The 18,714-nt window shown below is 41.3% G+C and overlaps 1 protein-coding gene across 1 annotated transcript; it reads right to left on the bottom strand.

Annotated features, from left to right (window-relative positions):
• Positions 1 to 6,039: 6,039 nt before the first annotated feature.
• On the bottom strand, positions 6,040 to 18,481 carry LOC308081331 (uncharacterized protein). The gene is made up of 3 exons (XM_080457711.1): positions 18,144 to 18,481; positions 10,670 to 10,798; positions 6,040 to 7,496 (listed from the first exon to the last, which is right to left on the bottom strand). The coding sequence occupies exons 1-3, from the start codon at positions 18,430 to 18,432 to the stop codon at positions 6,682 to 6,684; spliced, it is 1,233 nt and encodes a 410-aa protein (XP_080313837.1). The 5' UTR covers positions 18,433 to 18,481; the 3' UTR covers positions 6,040 to 6,681.
• Between the last annotated feature and the right edge of the window lie 233 nt (positions 18,482 to 18,714).

Here is an 18,714-nt window from a genome sequence, read left to right on the forward strand (position 1 = left end):
TTCAACCTGAGGACCTATTGTTTCCCGTCTGAAGCATTGTGTCTGTGTCTCAACTTGTGGGCCGGGGATCCTATAGAGGCCGCCGAAAGGGTTCCAGGGGTCCTCATGCTAATGACTGATAGTTTTAGGAACCAAATGGACCCTAAGGGTCTGGAACTCTGAGACTTGGTTCTATTAGAACCTTCTCAGAGTTACAGACCTGTAAGGGTCCATTTGGTTCTAGAACCCTCTCAGAGTTACAGAGCTGTAAGGGTCCATTTGGTTCTATTAGAACCCTCTCAGAGTTACAGACCTGTAAGGGTCCATTTGGTTCTATTAGAACCCTCTCAGAGTTACAGACCTGTAAGGGTCCATTTGGTTCTATTAGAACCCTCTCAGAATTACAGAGCTGTAAGGGTCCATTTGGTTCTATTAGAACCCTCTCAGAGTTACAGACCTGTAAGGGTCCATTTGGTTCTATTAGAACCCTCTCAGAGTTACAGACCTGTAAGGGTCCATTTGGTTCTATTAGAACCCTCTCAGAGTTACAGACCTGTAAGGGTCCATTTGGTTCTATTAGAACCCTCTCAGAATTACAGAGCTGTAAGGGTCCATTTGGTTCTATTAGAACCCTCTCAGAGTTACAGAGCTGTAAGGGTCCATTTGGTTCTATTAGAACCCTCTCAGAATTACAGAGCTGTAAGGGTCCATTTGGTTCTATTAGAACCCTCTCAGAGTTACAGAGCTGTAAGGGTCCATTTGGTTCTATTAGAACCCTCTCAGAGTTACAGAGCTGTAAGGGTCCATTTGGTTCCTCAGTGATCAAACATGTTGGTTCTATTTCACAGTTAAACAGTACAAAGTGTTAAAGTAACTATAGACACTTAAACAGTTTGACTGTTATTTAAATCATCATCATTTTATCTGTCTGTCTCTTATATTTCATCATGATTTATGTGCATCATGGGGATCTCATCTTAAACAAGCTTAATGAGAGTTCCTTGTATTGTGAATGTGTACTTCCATGTACTGTTATGTACTGTTATGTACTGTTATGTACTGTCATGTACTGTTATGTACTGTTATGTACTGTCATGTACTGTTATGTACTGTCATGTACTGTTATGTACTGTTATGTACTGTCATGTACTGTCATGTACTGTCATGTACTGTTATGTACTGTCATGTACTGTTATGTACTGTTATGTACTGTCATGTACTGTTATGTACTGTTATGTACTGTCATGTACTGTTATGTACTGTCATGTACTGTTATGTACTGTCATGTACTGTTATGTACTGTCATGTACTGTCATGTACTGTTATGTACTGTCATGTACTGTTATGTACTGTTATGTACTGTTATGTACTGTCATGTACTGTCATGTACTGTTATGTACTGTCATGTACTGTCATGTACTGTTATGTACTGTCATGTACTGTTATGTACTGTCATGTACTGTCATGTACTGTCATGTACTGTCATGTACTGTTATGTACTGTCATGTACTGTCATGTACTGTTATGTACTGTTATGTACTGTCATGTACTGTCATGTACTGTCATGTACTGTTATGTACTGTTATGTACTGTTATGTACTGTCATGTACTGTTATGTACTGTCATGTACTGTCATGTACTGTTATGTACTGTTATGTACTGTCATGTACTGTTATGTACTGTTATGTACTGTTATGTACTGTCATGTACTGTCATGTACTGTCATGTACTGTTCTCATGTCTTACTAAATAAACTACATCAATCAATCGACTCTGTTGACCCATCCAGCGGTTAGCCTGCAGCCATCATTAAGTATGTGGCGCCACCTACTGATGAAAGTAGAGAAAGACATGTTCGCTGCGCACCTTGACATGGTTCACATGGAACCACTTGTTCCTGGTTTGAGAATGTTTTATATTTACAGCCCGTACATCTACATTAACGTTCACATTTCTAATATAAAGTGCTGACCTCACGGCCATAGATGTATCAAGTTAAAGCGCTCGGGTCTAAGTGCCCGTATCTTCCGTTTTGTTCAATAAAAAGCATTTTAATCCAATCGGTGGCCATTTTCTTATAGAATTATAATTTATCAGAGTGCAATACACCTCCCAACCGATAGGCGTAGTAGAAAGCACACGAAGAAAATTCAGAGAAAATGGCCACCGATCAGATTAAAATGCTTTTTATTGAACAATACAGAAAATACGGGTACTTAGACCCAAGAGTTTCAACTTATTACATCCGTGGCCCTGAGGTCAGCACTTTACATATAAAATGTGAACGTTATGTAGATGTACGGGTTGTAAATGTAAAACATTCTCAAAAAGGAACAAGTGGTTCCATGACTGGTATGATATGACAGTCATGTTTCAGGGCTAGCTGCGCACCATGCTTCCATAGAAGAACTTTAATCCATAATAATATGTTTTATTCATGTTAATGTATTGCATTAATGTTAATATGTTGCAGGAAAGCCGGTGTTTATTTCAGAGCAACTTTATTTTGGCTTAATGTGCACACATCATTTAAATAAAAACAAACAAACACACAACTTACAGAAATGTAATGAAAACAAGACAGATTCTTAGTAACTGTGTCTCTCCTCACATCATAGACTAGGTGTTAGTTGTGTCTCTCCTCACATCATAGACTAGGTGTTAGTTGTGTCTCTCCTCACATCATAGACTAGGTGTTAGTTTGAGAATGAAGACATTTTGTGTGATTTAAACAACAATCAACAATAAAATAAAACCTAGAATCCCTTATGGGTGATGGGATATAAACAGCTGATTCCTCCCAGGTATGGGAATGAAAACCATCATTCATGATTGTGTGAAACATCTGATAAAATACCATCAGTGCATCAAATATTAGTATTTCCTGATAACATACCATCAGTACATCAATACAAGTATTAATATTTCCTGATCAAATACCACCATCTCAACAAAAAGAGACAACGTTTCAGCCACAGTTTGACTTGAATAGATAATAATTTACTGTAACATGATCTGTCATCAGAGCTGACATACAGTTATGTTGTTAATGTATTATTATTATCATTATTATTATTATTATTAACATAACTGTAGGTCAGCATTGACCTACAGTTATGTGGACAGTGAGAGAGGTATAATGTTAATTTATTATTATTAACATAACTTATGTCATCAGTGCTGAGCTAGTTATGTTAATTTATTATTATTATTATTATTATTAATGAACAGCAGGATGTGCTCAGTGCAGAATAATCACATCATGCTTCATTTATACACTCTGGCCAAATAACAAGCTCAACAGTAAACCTAACAGATCTACAAGCTCAACAGTAAACCATTACATGTCTACCTCCTGTCAGTCAGAATGGTGTGTTATATATATGTTATTGTCTTTTATAATGATAATTATATCATTATTTTATGTATAGTTCATACATGGGCAACTGGCGGCCCGGGGTCCACATGCGGCCCCCCACCTTCACTTAATGAGGCCCCCACCTTCACTTAATGCGCCCCCACCTTCACTTAATGTGGCCCCCACCTTCACTTAATGCGGCCCCCACCTTCACTTAATGCGCCCCCCACCTTCACTTAATGCGGCCCCCACCTTCACTTAATGCGCCCCCCACCTTCACTTAATGCAGCCCCCACCTTCACTTAATGAGGCCCCCACCTTCACTTAATGCGCCCCCCACCTTCACTTAATGCGGCCCCCACCTTCACTTAATGCAGCCCCCACCTTCACTTAATGCGGCCCCCACCTTCACTTAATGTGACCCCCACCTTCACTTAATGCGGCCCCCACCTTCACTTAATGCAGCCCCCACCTTCACTTAATGAGGCCCCCACCTTCACTTAATGCAGCCCCCACCTTCACTTAATGCAGCCCCCACCTTCACTTAATGAGGCCCCCACCTTCACTTAATGCGGCCCCCACCTTCACTTAATGCGGCCCCCACCTTCACTTAATGCAGCCCCCACCTTCACTTAATGAGGCCCCCACCTTCACTTAATGCGGACCCCACCTTCACTTAATGCGGACCCCACCTTCACTTAATGCGGACCCCACCTTCACTTAATGCGGACCCCACCTTCACTTAATGCCCCCAGGTTAATATCAGAATACTGATATATTATATATATATATATATTATATTATTACTGATATTATTATTTCAGCTGTTATGATTCTAAAGATGCAAACATGACCCGCTTTAATGACTTCAGTCTATATTAGTAGCTTAATGACTAGTATTAACATTCTATTGTCTTTTTCTATGTCCAATGTATTTGTATTTAAGTTCATAAAGTTAATATAAGTATAACTAAATGCATTTGAAAGTAAACTTTTCAGGATTCCAATTAAAAAATCGCAGATCTACCAGCTCAAAACGAGTCGCAGTGCGACTCGTTTTGAGCTTGTAGATCTGCGATCTTTGCTACTTTTGTGAGACATAGAATGGCCCTGACAGTATATGTAATGTGTCTCTGGAGTGAGTGTGTTAATAGTGTGTCTCTACATCATTAAACAGACAGTATATGTAATGTGTCTCTGTAGTGAGTGTGTTAATAGTGTGTCTCTACATCATTAAACAGACAGTATATGTAATGTGTCTCTGGAGTGAGTGTGTTAATAGTGTGTCTCTACATCATTAAACAGACAGTATATGTAATGTGTCTCTGTAGTGAGTGTGTTAATAGTGTGTCTCTACATCATTATACAGACAGTATATGTAATGTGTCTCTGGAGTGAGTGTGTTAATAGTGTGTCTCTACTGTACATCATTAAACAGACAGTATATGAAATGTGTCTCTGGAGTGAGTGTGTTAATAGTGTGTCTCTGTAGTGAGTGTGTTAATAGTGTGTCTCTGTAGTGAGTGTGTTAATAGTGTGTTTCTGTAGTGAGTGTGTTAATAGTGTGTCTCTGTAGTGAGTGTGTTAATAGTGTGTCTCTGTAGTGAGTGTGTTAATAGTGTGTCTCTGTAGTGAGTGTTAATAGTGTGTCTCTGGAGTGAGTGTGTTAATAGTGTGTCTACATCATTAAACAGACAGTATATGTAATGTGTCTCTGTAGTGAGTGTGTTAATAGTGTCTCTACATCATTAAACAGACAGTATATGTAATGTGTCTCTGTAGTGAGTGTGTTAATAGTGTGTCTCTGGAGTGAGTGTGTTAATAGTGTGTCTCTGGAGTGAGTGTGTTAATAGTGTGTCTCTGTAGTGAGTGTGTTAATAGTGTGTCTCTGTAGTGAGTGTGTTAATAGTGTGTCTCTGTAGTGAGTGTGTTAATAACAGACAGTATATGTAATGTGTCTCTGTAGTGAGTGTGAAACATAGTGGCATCTGATCCAGCTTCATAGACATGTATTGCATAGGTTACAGTAGTTATATTATTATATGGGGCAGCAGTGGCTCAGGGGTAGAGTAGCCTGAGGCTACGAGCTCAATCCATGGTCTTGAAGGGCGGACCCAAACACAGCCGCCTGGATTTGTGCGTGGCTTCCTATTGCTTCACCAATCTATGTCCCCGCCTCCCCTCCCCTCCCCCCCTCGGCCTGTGCACGGAGCACGCTGACGTCACCAAATTTAGAGCGACGCCCCTCTGCACTCTGATTGGTTAGGAGATAACAAGGTCCAAGACCATCGATCCTGCATCGCTCCCCCAGGCTTTTTTTCTTTTGTAACAAAAAAAAAAGCCTGGGTTTCCGAGGCTAGGGGTAGAGTGGCCGGGTAGAGTGAACTGGAAACCTTAAGGTTCCCAGTTGGATCCCGGGCTGGGGGTCCTCCCCTAGAGTTAGTGTAGAAGTGTCCTTGAGCAAGATGCTGAACCCCTTATTGCTCCCTATGAGCAGGTTGGTGCCTTGCATGGTTTATGTGTATGAATGTGTGTGTGTGAGTGTGAGTGTGAGTGTGAGTGTGTGTGTGTGTGTGTGTGTGTGTGTGTGTGTGTGTGTGTGGGTGAACGTAATGCACAATCTATGTAAAGCGCTTTGGATAAAAAAGCGCTTTACAAATGCACCATTTATATGATATATTTACATGATAAGGAAACAGGCATCAGTTTGTGGTTGTTTATTGTAGGGATTCTAGTCTCACACGAATGATGACTATAGTTACTAAACGCTCTGCATTATGAGGCCAGTGGCTCCGTAATGCTCATCTTTAAATACATAATGCATAATAAATACATAACGGTCATCTTTAAAGGCCGGCGGCACATTTCACATCTTAAAAAAATAAGTAAGAATAGGATCCAAAATCCACAAAGTGACGAGTGATCATTTGACTTTGTTTTGTTTTTGTGGCGTTCCTGAGCCCAGACTCAGAGACTCTTATCAAAGATGACCCGCTCATCACATGATTGGCACAGGAATGCCACAAAAACAAAACAATCATGGGGTGTGTAATTGATAGCAAATAAGTCATATTTTAGGTGAACTAGTCCTTTAATGTTTGGATGTGTGTAGATATAGCATGTATAAACGTTTAAACAGTTTGTATGAGTTACTGAGACTAAACATAATGAATGCACTTTTATTATCTTAACACATTCAATTGTGTCATTTTTAGATTTATTTTGGATATAAAAAAAATAGCAGATCTACAAGCTCATAGCGTGGCACTCAGTGAGCTTGTAGATCTGCTACTTTTGAATAGCCAAAAGAAATGTAAAAATGACACAGGGATCTAAACACAGACTTAAAGCGGTTTCCCCCGGTGAGTCCTGATGTGTTTCTTCAGAGTTTCCCCGCGGCTGAAGCAGCGGCTGCAGATCGTACACATGAAGGGTTTCTCTCCGGTGTGGATCCTCATGTGTTTGGTCAGATCGTCTTTTTTGCACCAGCCTTTACCGCAGACGGTGCAGATGAAGCGCTTCTCGCCGGTGTGAATGGTCATGTGCGTCTTCAGGCTGGAGCTCTCGCTGAACCTCTTGTTACAAACTGCGCAGCTAAAGGGTTTCTCCCCCGTGTGAGTCCGCATGTGCCTGTGCAGGTCCTTCTTCTCGCCGAAGCGCTTGTCACAGATGGTACAGCTGAAGGGTCTTTCTCCCGTGTGGATCCTCATGTGTCTCTTCAGGTTCCCGTTCAGGTTGAAGGACTTGCAGCAGAACATGCAGCTGAAGGTGGAGGAAGGGTTCCACATGGACCTGCTCTCTCCCTCTTCGTCCTCATCCTCCTCATCCTCGCTCTTCACAGACAGCAGCGCCGCCTCGGCCCGCTCTGCTCCGGGAATCAGCGCCCCCTGTTGGAACCGTGGAGGCACTGCGTCCTCCTGGAGCAGACCAGAGACCCTCTCCAGATGTTCAGACGAGCTCCTCTCCAGATGTTCAGAGGAGACCCTCTCCAGATGTTCAGACGAGCTCCTCTCCAGATGTTCAGACGAGCTCCTCTCCAGATGTTCAGACGAGCTCCTCTCCAGATGTTCAGACGAGCTCCTCTCCAGATGTTCAGACGAGCTCCTCTCCAGATGTTCAGAGAGCCTCTCCTCTTTACACTCTGGAAGGTCCTGGAAGTCTAAAACAACATGAGAGTCAAACATTAACTCATTGGGTGCCAGAGGTTTATTAAAATACTATACGTTCAGTGCCTGCATATCTTCCATCCACTCACGTTGATACGTTTGGTGCTGTAGAAGCCCCGACGCGGACGTGCATGTAAACAAAGTGCATGTAAACAAAGTGCATGTAAACAAAGCGTGCGAGACGGCGGAGGGTCCTGACTAACGCCTGGAACAATAATATTTCTAATGCGATCCTCCATTACAGAGTGATCCTCCATTACAGAGTGATCCTCCATTACAGAGTGATCCTCCATTGCAGAGTGATCCTCCATTACAGAGTGATCCTCCATTACAGAGTGATCCTCCATTACAGAGTGATCCTCCATTACAGAGTGATCCTCCATTACAGAGTGATCCTCCATTACAGAGTGATCCTCCATTGCAGAGTGATCCTCCATTACAGAGTGATCCTCCATTACAGAGTGATCCTCCATTACAGAGTGATCCTCCATTACAGAGTGATCCTCCATTGCAGAGTGAATGCCGATGGAAAACGTCTCGTTTCCACCACGTTAAAAAGAAATGGAGATATTAAGCTTTTAGTCAAGGAGTTAACATTGGAAAGGCCGACCGGAAGGATTTTTGACATGGATCCACATCCGGCCTCTCCTTCTCAGAGACTCCTTGGATGATCCCAAAGTTTCGTTAGAGCGCCCCCACGTGGGCCCCATGGGCCCCACGTATACAAATAAAATTGGGTAAAAAACGGTCCGGACCGTTTTCGGCACACAATGTGTTAAACATGATTTATATATTTGATTTATACAAGCTACACAACCAATAGCATTCATTCCCCGCCCCCGCTCTTGATTGACAAGCTACATAACCAATAGCATTCATTCCCCGCCCCCGCTCTTGATTGACAAGCTACCCAACCAATAGCATTAATTTCCGGTTGCAAAGGATATGATATTGAAAGATGGCGGATTGCACACAGCTGAACAATCGGCTTCATTTTGAGTCTGTAGAAACCAACGGCGTGACGCTGTCCATTCTTTTTACAGTCTATGGTTCAAACTTCTGCCAGGTGAATGAGTGACGTTTCTATGTACACTCATGAACTATCCAATGAACTGGGCCCTGCTAGATAGATCCTGTTATTTAAGACGGGTAACAGACGCTGTTATTCTGGCAACATCAAGAGAAAGGCTGACTGAAAAAGTGGAATATCTGGAGGAATATTGTGATGAATATGGCTTGTTAATGAAAGTGAAACAAAGTTTATGGCTATATTGGGATCTGATGAAGACAAGCAACCTATTCAGCTTGCTTGGTTTACAGTGAGGCATTGTGACATATCTTGGAGCCATCTTCACTGCTGATGGAAATGCCCGAAACTCACTTGCCCTTCATCATACGTGGGCAATTGGCGGCCCAGGGGCCACATGCGGCCCCCACCTTCACTTAATGCGGCCCGCAGGTTCATATCAGAATAGTATATATTATTGATTTCAGCCGTTATGATTCTAAACATGCAAACATGACCCGCTTTAATGACTTCAGTCTATATTAGTAGCTTAATGACTATAGTATAAAAATTATATTGTCTTTTTTAATGTCCAATGTATTTGTATTTAAGTTCATAAAGTTAACATAAGTATAACTAAATGCATTTGAAATTAAATAAAAATGATATTTTTCAGGATTCCGATTTAAAAATAGCAAAAATAGCAGATCTACAAGCTCAAAATGCGTCGCGGTGCGACACGTTTTCAGCTTGTATGTGCAATGTGTCCCTCTGGAGTGAGTGTGAAACATAGTGACCCTCATTTATCAACACGGTGTAGACCAAATAATGGGCGTACGGCGAGATCACCGCAACTTTCGGCATTTATCAATATATCCTGACGTGGGCTTCATCCTACCGTACGCTGAGATCTCACGTCTGGTCGAGACCAGTTGTTGACGTTGGCTGCGCCCGTTTATTCCATTCTAGACCTGCGGAGCAGCATTGTCTGACTGTCTGACAGGCATCTGGACACATAATCCACTCCTAAATGTATATCTACACTAATAAATAATCGCTGTGAAAATATATCATTTTATAAACTAATTTAAACAAACTGCTTTAACAGTCATTCGGTTAAGCTTGCAGATCTGGCTGCATTGGCTATTTGAAAATAGCAGATCTACAAGCTCACAACAGCTTGTAGATCTGCTAATTTCAAAATATACGAGCGCAGCAGCGCTTCTGCGAGAGAATTTTCGGGAGTCAAACATATACATACAAACATATTCCATTCATGGCGATGTGATTGGTATCATAATATGTCATTCATGTAGGCTACAAGCCTGCCTATGTGACAACAAAGATTGTACCGCTACGCTACGGATTACATGAAAGACAAAGTTGGGCGGGCGGGCGTGTGTGTGTGTGTGTGTGTGTGTGTGTGTGTGTGTGTGTGTGTGTGTGTGTGTGTGTGTGTGTGTGTGTGTGTGTGTGTGTGTGAGAGAGAGAGGCGTGTGCGTGTGTGGCGAGGCGAGCGGGGGAAACTCTTTCTTATTTGCTTTTCATGCTTTTTTGGGTCGTATTCTGGTTCTTCATGTCGTGAAGTCGGGCGTTTTGTGAATATTTAAGGGCGTGTTAATTAAATGACGCTCGTTTTCAGACGTGAGATTTATCAAAGCTCCGACCTGATATACGCTACAGGATCGGCTGTATAGGATCCTTTGATAAATGTGACTTCGACGTTGGTGTACGGCCGAATATATGGAAAAATATAAGATGTTTTTTACGGTTGATAAATGAGGGCCACTGTTCCTCTACATCATCAGAGTTACATCACTCCTGCCTTACATGTAAAAGAGAAGACAAAACACTTAAACAAACTGATTATCTTCCTGTCCACCAACTATGATGCTCCTTTTTGTGTAAAACGTACGTTTTTTTAAGCTGCTTTCTCATCAGCTCTCTTGTATGGGTCTGAGGCCTGGTTATAGTACACGTATAGTACACGTATAGTACACGTATACATGTTGTATTGTGTTTATTAATAATATTGTATTAATAAAGGTATATTTGTATTAATAAAGGTATATTTGTATTAATAAAGGTATGTTTGTATTAATAAAGTTATGTTTGTATTAATAAAGGTATGTTTGTATTAATAAAGGTATGTTTTATTACCACATATGGTCTTCTTCTGCAGTAATATTGATGTTGACACATCAGCCTCCTCTGGTCTTCCAGGCAGCACTTCCTGTTCCTGAGTTCCTGCTTCCTGTTGGAGACTGGAGCTCCGCCCCTCATGTCCCTCTACACACACACACACACACACACACACACACACACACACACACACACACACACACACACACACACACACACACACACACACACACACACACACACACACACACACACACACACACACACAGGAGCATCAGCACAACATCTCTCATTGGACAACATTTATTCTTAGTAATGATCCTGTGTTCTCATTGGATGACAACTTTATGATTGAGGGCCTGGAATGAGTGAAGGACTGAATGTATCTAAACTTCCTTTAGGAAGCACAATGGACAGGTGTTGTGATTCATTACCCCACCAATCACAACACACCTGTGATTCATTACCCCACCAATCACAACACACCTGTGATTCATTACCCCACCAATCACAACGCACCTGTGATTCATTACCCCACCAATCACAACGCACCTGTGATTCATTACCCCACCAATCACAACACACCTGTGATTCATTACCCCACCAATCACAACGCACCTGTGATTCATTACCCCACCAATCACAACGCACCTGTGATTCATTACCCCACCAATCACAAAGCACCTGTGATTCATTTCCCCACCAATCACAACGCACCTGTGATTCATTACCCCACCAATCACAACGCACCTGTCAACTGTGTTCCCTATTTGTTTGTGCTTCCCTGTCACTTTGTGATGACACGTCTGTGGTGATCAGAGTTTAGATACATTCAGTCTGTGGTGATCAGAGTTTAGATATATTCAGTCTGTGGTGATCAGAGTTTAGATACATTCAGTCTGTGGTGATCAGAGTTAGATACATTCAGTCTGTGGTGATCAGAGTTTAGATACATTCAGTCTGTGGTGATCAGAGTTAGATACATTCAGTCTGTGGTGATCAGAGTTTAGATACATTCAGTCTGTGGTGATCAGAGTTAGATACATTCAGTCTGTGGTGATCAGAGTTTAGATACATTCAGTCTGTGGTGATCAGAGTTTAGATACATTCAGTCTGTGGTGATCAGAGTTAGATACATTCAGTCTGTGGTGATCAGAGTTTAGATACATTCAGTCTGTGGTGATCAGAGTTAGATACATTCAGTCTGTGGTGATCAGAGTTTAGATACATTCAGTCTGTGGTGATCAGAGTTTAGATACATTCAGTCTGTGGTGATCAGAGTTTAGATACATTCAGTCTGTGGTGATCAGAGTTAGATACATTCAGTCTGTGGTGATCAGAGTTTAGATACATTCAGTCTGTGGTGATCAGAGTTTAGATACATTCAGTCTGTGGTGATCAGAGTTTAGATACATTCAGTCTGTGGTGATCAGAGTTTAGATACATTCAGTCTGTGGTGATCAGAGTTAGATACATTCAGTCTGTGGTGATCAGAGTTTAGATACATTCAGTCTGTGATCAGAGTTTAGATACATTCAGTCTGTGGTGATCAGAGTTAGATACATTCAGTCTGTGGTGATCAGAGTTTAGATACATTCAGTCTGTGGTGATCAGAGTTTAGATACATTCAGTCTGTGGTGATCAGAGTTTAGATACATTCAGTCTGTGGTGATCAGAGTTTAGATACATTCAGTCTGTGGTGATCAGAGTTTAGATATATTCAGTCTGTGATCAGAGTTTAGATACATTCAGTCTGTGGTGATCAGAGTTTAGATACATTCAGTCTGTGGTGATCAGAGTTTAGATATATTCAGTCTGTGATCAGAGTTTAGATACATTCAGTCTGTGGTGATCAGAGTTTAGATACATTCAGTCTGTGATCAGAGTTTAGATACATTCAGTCTGTGGTGATCAGAGTTTAGATACATTCAGTCTGTGATGTAATGGCAGCTTTTACATGTTACTTTATGTAAATTAAACAGATCAGGAAGATGCAGGACTCAGTTGTCAGGAACCAAACTCCATGTTTATTGTAGATCTCATCACAGCAGAGAGAGACTAGTGTCTCCCTCCAGGGCTTCCCCCATCACCCCCCAACACCAATGTCTTCCACATATTTATACTGGCAGGATGGTACACAGAGGTATAACAACAGATGGTCATTCCTTAAATGGGCTTTATTCTATAACTGACTCGCACATAGTCGGCACGTTTGAGATAGGTTAGCATGAGTCGACTGTTTCTTAAAGACTTTGTTAGGGAGAGGAGTTTAACAAGGAAGAACAGGTGATGATTGTTGCATCTACTAATACATTCAATTAATCCATACCACAATGACTGTTATATGAATTTTATCCACTACATTCCAGCCCTTAGGGCATAAATATAAAGTATTTATGTCCTATAAAAATAGAGAAAATTCATAGAATGACAGGACATTATGCTAATTCAATGGGATGCAATCATGTACAAACATTCAAAACAAAACTGTATTGTTAGATACACGTGTGATGGCAGTGACAAGCAAGCATTGCGCATATGCTACTGGTCACGTATCTTCAAACAGTGTATTCAACAATTCTACAGTAATGGTTACAGAGAAAGTCAACACCAATAACCATTTTTTCCCCACACTTCACTTATGTATTTAAAAATCATAGGACCTTTTGGCATACTGTATCTTTGATAATGCTATGCTCTTTGACATTTGTTAAACAACTGATGCAGCTTGTAGATTTATACAATTTTTTGGAAATGTTATATCTGATCTGCAGCTTGTAGATCTGCCATTTTTGGGAAAGATTGCCATTGCTTCTTTTAAATACTATTATGGTGGTGTAGTTCCACACTACAAACCTCCTAGCTTTATTGTATTACCTATTTAGTAGCTAGTTAAGACCTAAATGTACCCATCAGTTCAGGTAATTGATCCTTTGAAAAATAGAACTATCTCGGCCTGTCACCGGTCTCTGTCTTAGACTCCATATGATCTTGTTGACATAAAAGTCCTCAATCGAAAATTAATTTAATTTAATTTAATACAATTTAAATAAAAACGTTCCCTTAATAAAAGTGTTCCCTTACCCCCCAAAGTTTCGTTCACGGAATAATGGACTGACCAATGGTCAAATAATGGTCGGAAATAAATGTTCCCTGACCCCCCACAGTTTGTGAGTACTTTCATAGAATAATGGACTGACCAATGGTTCTGCAGAAACCATCGGCCGGACCCATGATCCGGAAAGCTGCACACAAACTTTTTGCAGTAACATGTAATAATACTCAACCGAGGTACAGTTTAACCTGTCTTTATACTATCTCCATCAATCACTCAAAAATTGCTGTAACAATTTGCTTGATAACCATAAGTTCTAGCCTACTAGGATTATTATTACATTTTTTAGTTATTTTATTTTAAATTATATCAACACGTGGAATTTGCTACCGAATGGATTTTTCATCACGTATGGCATTATCAACACAGCATGGAATTTTCTTCACTCGGGCATTTTCACTACATGGAATAAAAAATATAGAATTATGTAAAATTTCTTGCCTACACGTGGTGTGTTTATTTTAATCCGAGTTTTACTTAACATTTATCTAGCAAGAGCACAATAAGTGGACTGGAGACAAATAAAATCTGTTTTAAATTACCCGTTTCACATTATTGATTGAGCGCCTTGAAACACTACATTTTGAATAATTACTTTGATACATTTTAAAACTCAAATGTATTCCTGTTCCAGTGTTTGGTCTATCTTCACTCACACACAGACACACACGGCCCCTATCGCACCTGCCACCCCCCTTCCCCCCTGTCAGCTATTCTGGGGAGAGGAATAGAAATGGGGGAACCAGACTGATAAGTGAACTATTTAGTTCATGTGTGTGGAAATAGATTACAATACTGACTTACTCAAGTTCTATGACATTATTGTCTTTTCTTTTATGCATATTACCCCACCATTAAACAATATTGTTCTTACATTAATTAGTAGAATATAATTCTCAATTTTGGATCGGATTGTACTGCGATTTTTAAGGAAGTACCATTAAACAATATTTTTCTTACATTAATTTAGTAGAATATAATTTTCAATTTTGGATCGGACTGTACTGCAATTTTTTAAGGAAGTACCTCAAACGAATTCATTTTATCACTCTCACCCTATTTTTAGTATGACAATGAATAGAACTTGCAAAGTAAATTAAACCGTTCAGAACATAACTCAGGACATGAACCTTTTATGTGTGTGGCCTGCTCCGCATGTAGTAGATTGGTGCCTGTTGTATTAACATTGTCACCTGGTCCATCTTGCCAAGGAGTCCGCGGAGCCCGACGTGGGGCAAGGCAGTGGATGTGGTCCACCCCGTTCTGGATAGTTGGCCACAGCATTTCCACCTGGCCCATAGTTGCATGGAACAGACCCTGCACCATATTGTTCGTGATCCTGGTCTGGGTGCTGCTGGTGCAGCCATGACCTCCTTTCGACAGGACACTCCCTCTCCATGTGGTCATCTGAGGCACAGTAATGACATAAGACCGCTATGTCATATGGCTCACTGTTTCCTCCTCTTCTTTGCCTCCATTCACGGCTCCTTTTCTTCCTATGTGACTCCTGATTTGGTTGCTGCTGCTGTTGTTGTTCCTGTGGTGGCTGCCGGTGGTTCTCATAGAACATCAACTGTGCTCTTTCCAATTTCTTCTTCCTCCCGTCTTCTTGTGAGAGCATGTGCCTCTCAGCGTGCAGTGCATGTCCCCACACCTCAGTGAGGTTCTGACTTTCCCATCCAATACAGGAAGTCATAACCCGGTTATGGATGGACGGGCGCAAGCCATTGATCACGGCAGTTTTTAGCAAGTCACTGTAAGCCGGGTTGTCTAGTGTCACACCACAATGCTTCTGAAAGCAGTCCTCCATTGTATTTCTGTAGGTGTCACAGGTTTCATCAGCCCATTGCTTAGTGCTGTGAATTTTCGGCCAATCAGTGTGTGCTGGAAAAGCTGCTTTCACCCTGTCAAAAAGACCATATCGATTCTGCAGCTGTCCAGTGATGATGTCATCTCTTTCTCCAGTCACATCAAAGTTTCCCCTGAGACGTAGCCACCTTAATCCAAAAACTTTGCGAAATACTGATTCCAGCTCTCTTGTCGATGGCCCATACATCTCGATCAAATCTAACACAGCCGTACACCAACGTACCGCGTCAATTATGGGGTCTGGAAGGTCCTTCACAATGTCATTGAATTCATCAGGTGTCCAGTTTCGCTGAACATGTACTGTTGCAGAGTACGCATCTATCTCTGCTTGCTGTGCCCCAGCCCCCGGACGGGGATGAGGGTTTGGATATGGAATTAATGGGAATAGGTTACTTGGACAGAGCGTCGCTGTGACATCTGGGTGTTCCTTGGGTGTAGTAGCAGTCAGTTGTGTGTCTCTCCTGCAGTTTGGCTCCTTCTGCCTCACATTGTAGTCATCAGGAGAAGTATTGGCTTGTAGATCTGCTAATGTCACCATAGTTCTGTCAAGGTGTTCTCGCAGTAATGTCACTTCTTTCCGTTGGTCGTTGAGTTGTTCTTGCTGTAGCGTTGCGGCCCTCTTAGCTTTGTCACGCTGGTCATTGAGTTGTTGTTGCATTCTCTTCGCTTTGTCACGTTGATCTTCCAAGGCCTTCTGTTGGTCGTCAAGTTGTCGCTGCATTTTCTTTCTGCTCGGTTTTGCTCCCATCTTCTTAAGATTCTAAGTGGAGTGTTTGCTATAACAGCAAAGCATCCACCCTGCTCACAGCGCCAATTGTAATGGCAGCTTTTACATGTTACTTTATGTAAATTAAACAGATCAGGAAGATGCAGGACTCAGTTGTCAGGAACCAAACTCCATGTTTATTGTAGATCTCATCACAGCAGAGAGAGACTAGTGTCTCCCTCCAGGGCTTCCCCCATCACTCCCCAACACCAATGTCTTCCACATATTTATACTGGCAGGATGGTACACAGAGGTATAACAACAGATGGTCATTCCTTAAATGGGCTTTATTCTATAACTGACTCGCACATAGTCGGCACGTTTGAGATAGGTTAGCATGAGTCGACTGTTTCTTAAAGACTTTGTTAGGGAGAGGAGTTTAACAAGGAAGAACAGGTGATGATTGTTGCATCTACTAATACATTCAATTAATCCATACCACAATGACTGTTATATGAATTTTATCCACTACAGTGATCAGAGTTTAGATACATTCAGTCTGTGGTGATCAGAGTTTAGATATATTCAGTCTGTGGTGATCAGAGTTTAGATACATTCAGTCTGTGGTGATCAGAGTTTAGATACATTCAGTCTGTGGTGATCAGAGTTTAGATATATTCAGTCTGTGGTGATCAGAGTTTAGATACATTCAGTCTGTGGTCAGAGTTTAGATATATTCAGTCTGTGGTGATCAGAGTTTAGATACATTCAGTCTGTGGTCAGAGTTTAGATATATTCAGTCTGTGGTGATCAGAGTTTAGATATATTCAGTCTGTGGTGATCAGAGTTTAGATACATTCAGTCTGTGGTGATCAGAGATTAGATACATTCAGTCTGTGGTGATCAGAGTTTAGATACATTCAGTCTGTGGTGATCAGAGTTTAGATACATTCAGTCTGTGGTGATCAGAGTTTAGATATATTCAGTCTGTGGTGATCAGAGTTTAGATACATTCAGTCTGTGGTGATCAGAGTTTAGATACATTCAGTCTGTGGTGATCAGAGTTTAGATATATTCAGTCTGTGGTGATCAGAGTTTAGATATATTCAGTCTGTGGTGATCAGAGTTTAGATACATTCAGTCTGTGATCAGAGTTTAGATACATTCAGTCTGTGGTGATCAGAGTTTAGATACATTCAGTTCTTCACTCATTCCAGGCCCCTTCCTCGCCCGGACAGAAAGTCGTCCGTGTGCAGCTTGTTGAAAAGTATATTTTACTAAACACACGTTTTCTGGCAGAACTTTCAAATGGACATGAAACTAGAAGATAATATCTGACAACAAGTCACCCTGAGATCACTCTGCTAACCGTACACCATCTATGGCTGTGTGTTTTTATATATATATATATATATATATATATATATATATATATATATATATATATATATATATATATATATATACATGAAATGTATGTAAGATCACAGACATTCTAGGACTATTGTGTGTTATGTGTACATGTAACAGACATACCTGCAGTGTGTAGTTGTGTCATGTGTACATGTAACAGACATACCTGCAGTGTGTAGTTGTGTGTCATGTGTACATGTAACAGACATAGCTGCAGTGTGTAGTTGTGTGTCATGTGTACATGTAACAGACATACCTGCAGTGTGTAGTTGTGTCATGTGTACATGTAACAGACATACCTGCAGTGTGTAGTTGTGTGTCATGTGTACATGTAACAGACATACCTGCAGTGTGTAGTTGTGTGTCATGTGTACATGTAACAGACATACCTGCAGTGTGTAGTTGTGTGTCCACATTAAAGGCCATGTCCAGTAGTTTGCTCTGGTGATCCAGTAGAGTTTCTAGGGTCTCTATCTCTCTCTGGAAGAGGTTGCACATCCACTCTGCAGCCGCACTGAGGCGCTCCAACACAAACACTCTGACAAGCTTCACACAACAAGCGTCACTTTGTTTTTCCAAAACACACAATATGTCCTCTCCCACCACTGACGTCATGTGTTCATTTATGGACAGCCGTACAGACTCCATTTGACACATTTGACCTCCTTTAGGACACATCTGGACCACAGATACACACCACAGCTACACAACAACACACAACCAGCTCTTTGTCTCACAACAACACGGAGATACTTCCTGGTCAACGTGTCTCACGCATGCGCATCAAGTCACCCAGGCACGGTCTTTGTCGCCACCTGGTGGAGGAGATGTAGTACTGCTTCTAGTAGACTGGGGTCCATTCACTGTTCACTTTGCATATCCGGTCTAGAACGGAAACGGAAACAGTCAGTGTGCGTGCATGTATAAGCATGTGAACACTACCGGATACAGTAGGCGGGC

Source organism: Gymnoscopelus braueri (assembly GCF_963280865.1).
Source record: "Gymnoscopelus braueri genome assembly, contig: SCAFFOLD_79, whole genome shotgun sequence".
NCBI lineage: Eukaryota > Metazoa > Chordata > Actinopteri > Myctophiformes > Myctophidae > Gymnoscopelus > Gymnoscopelus braueri.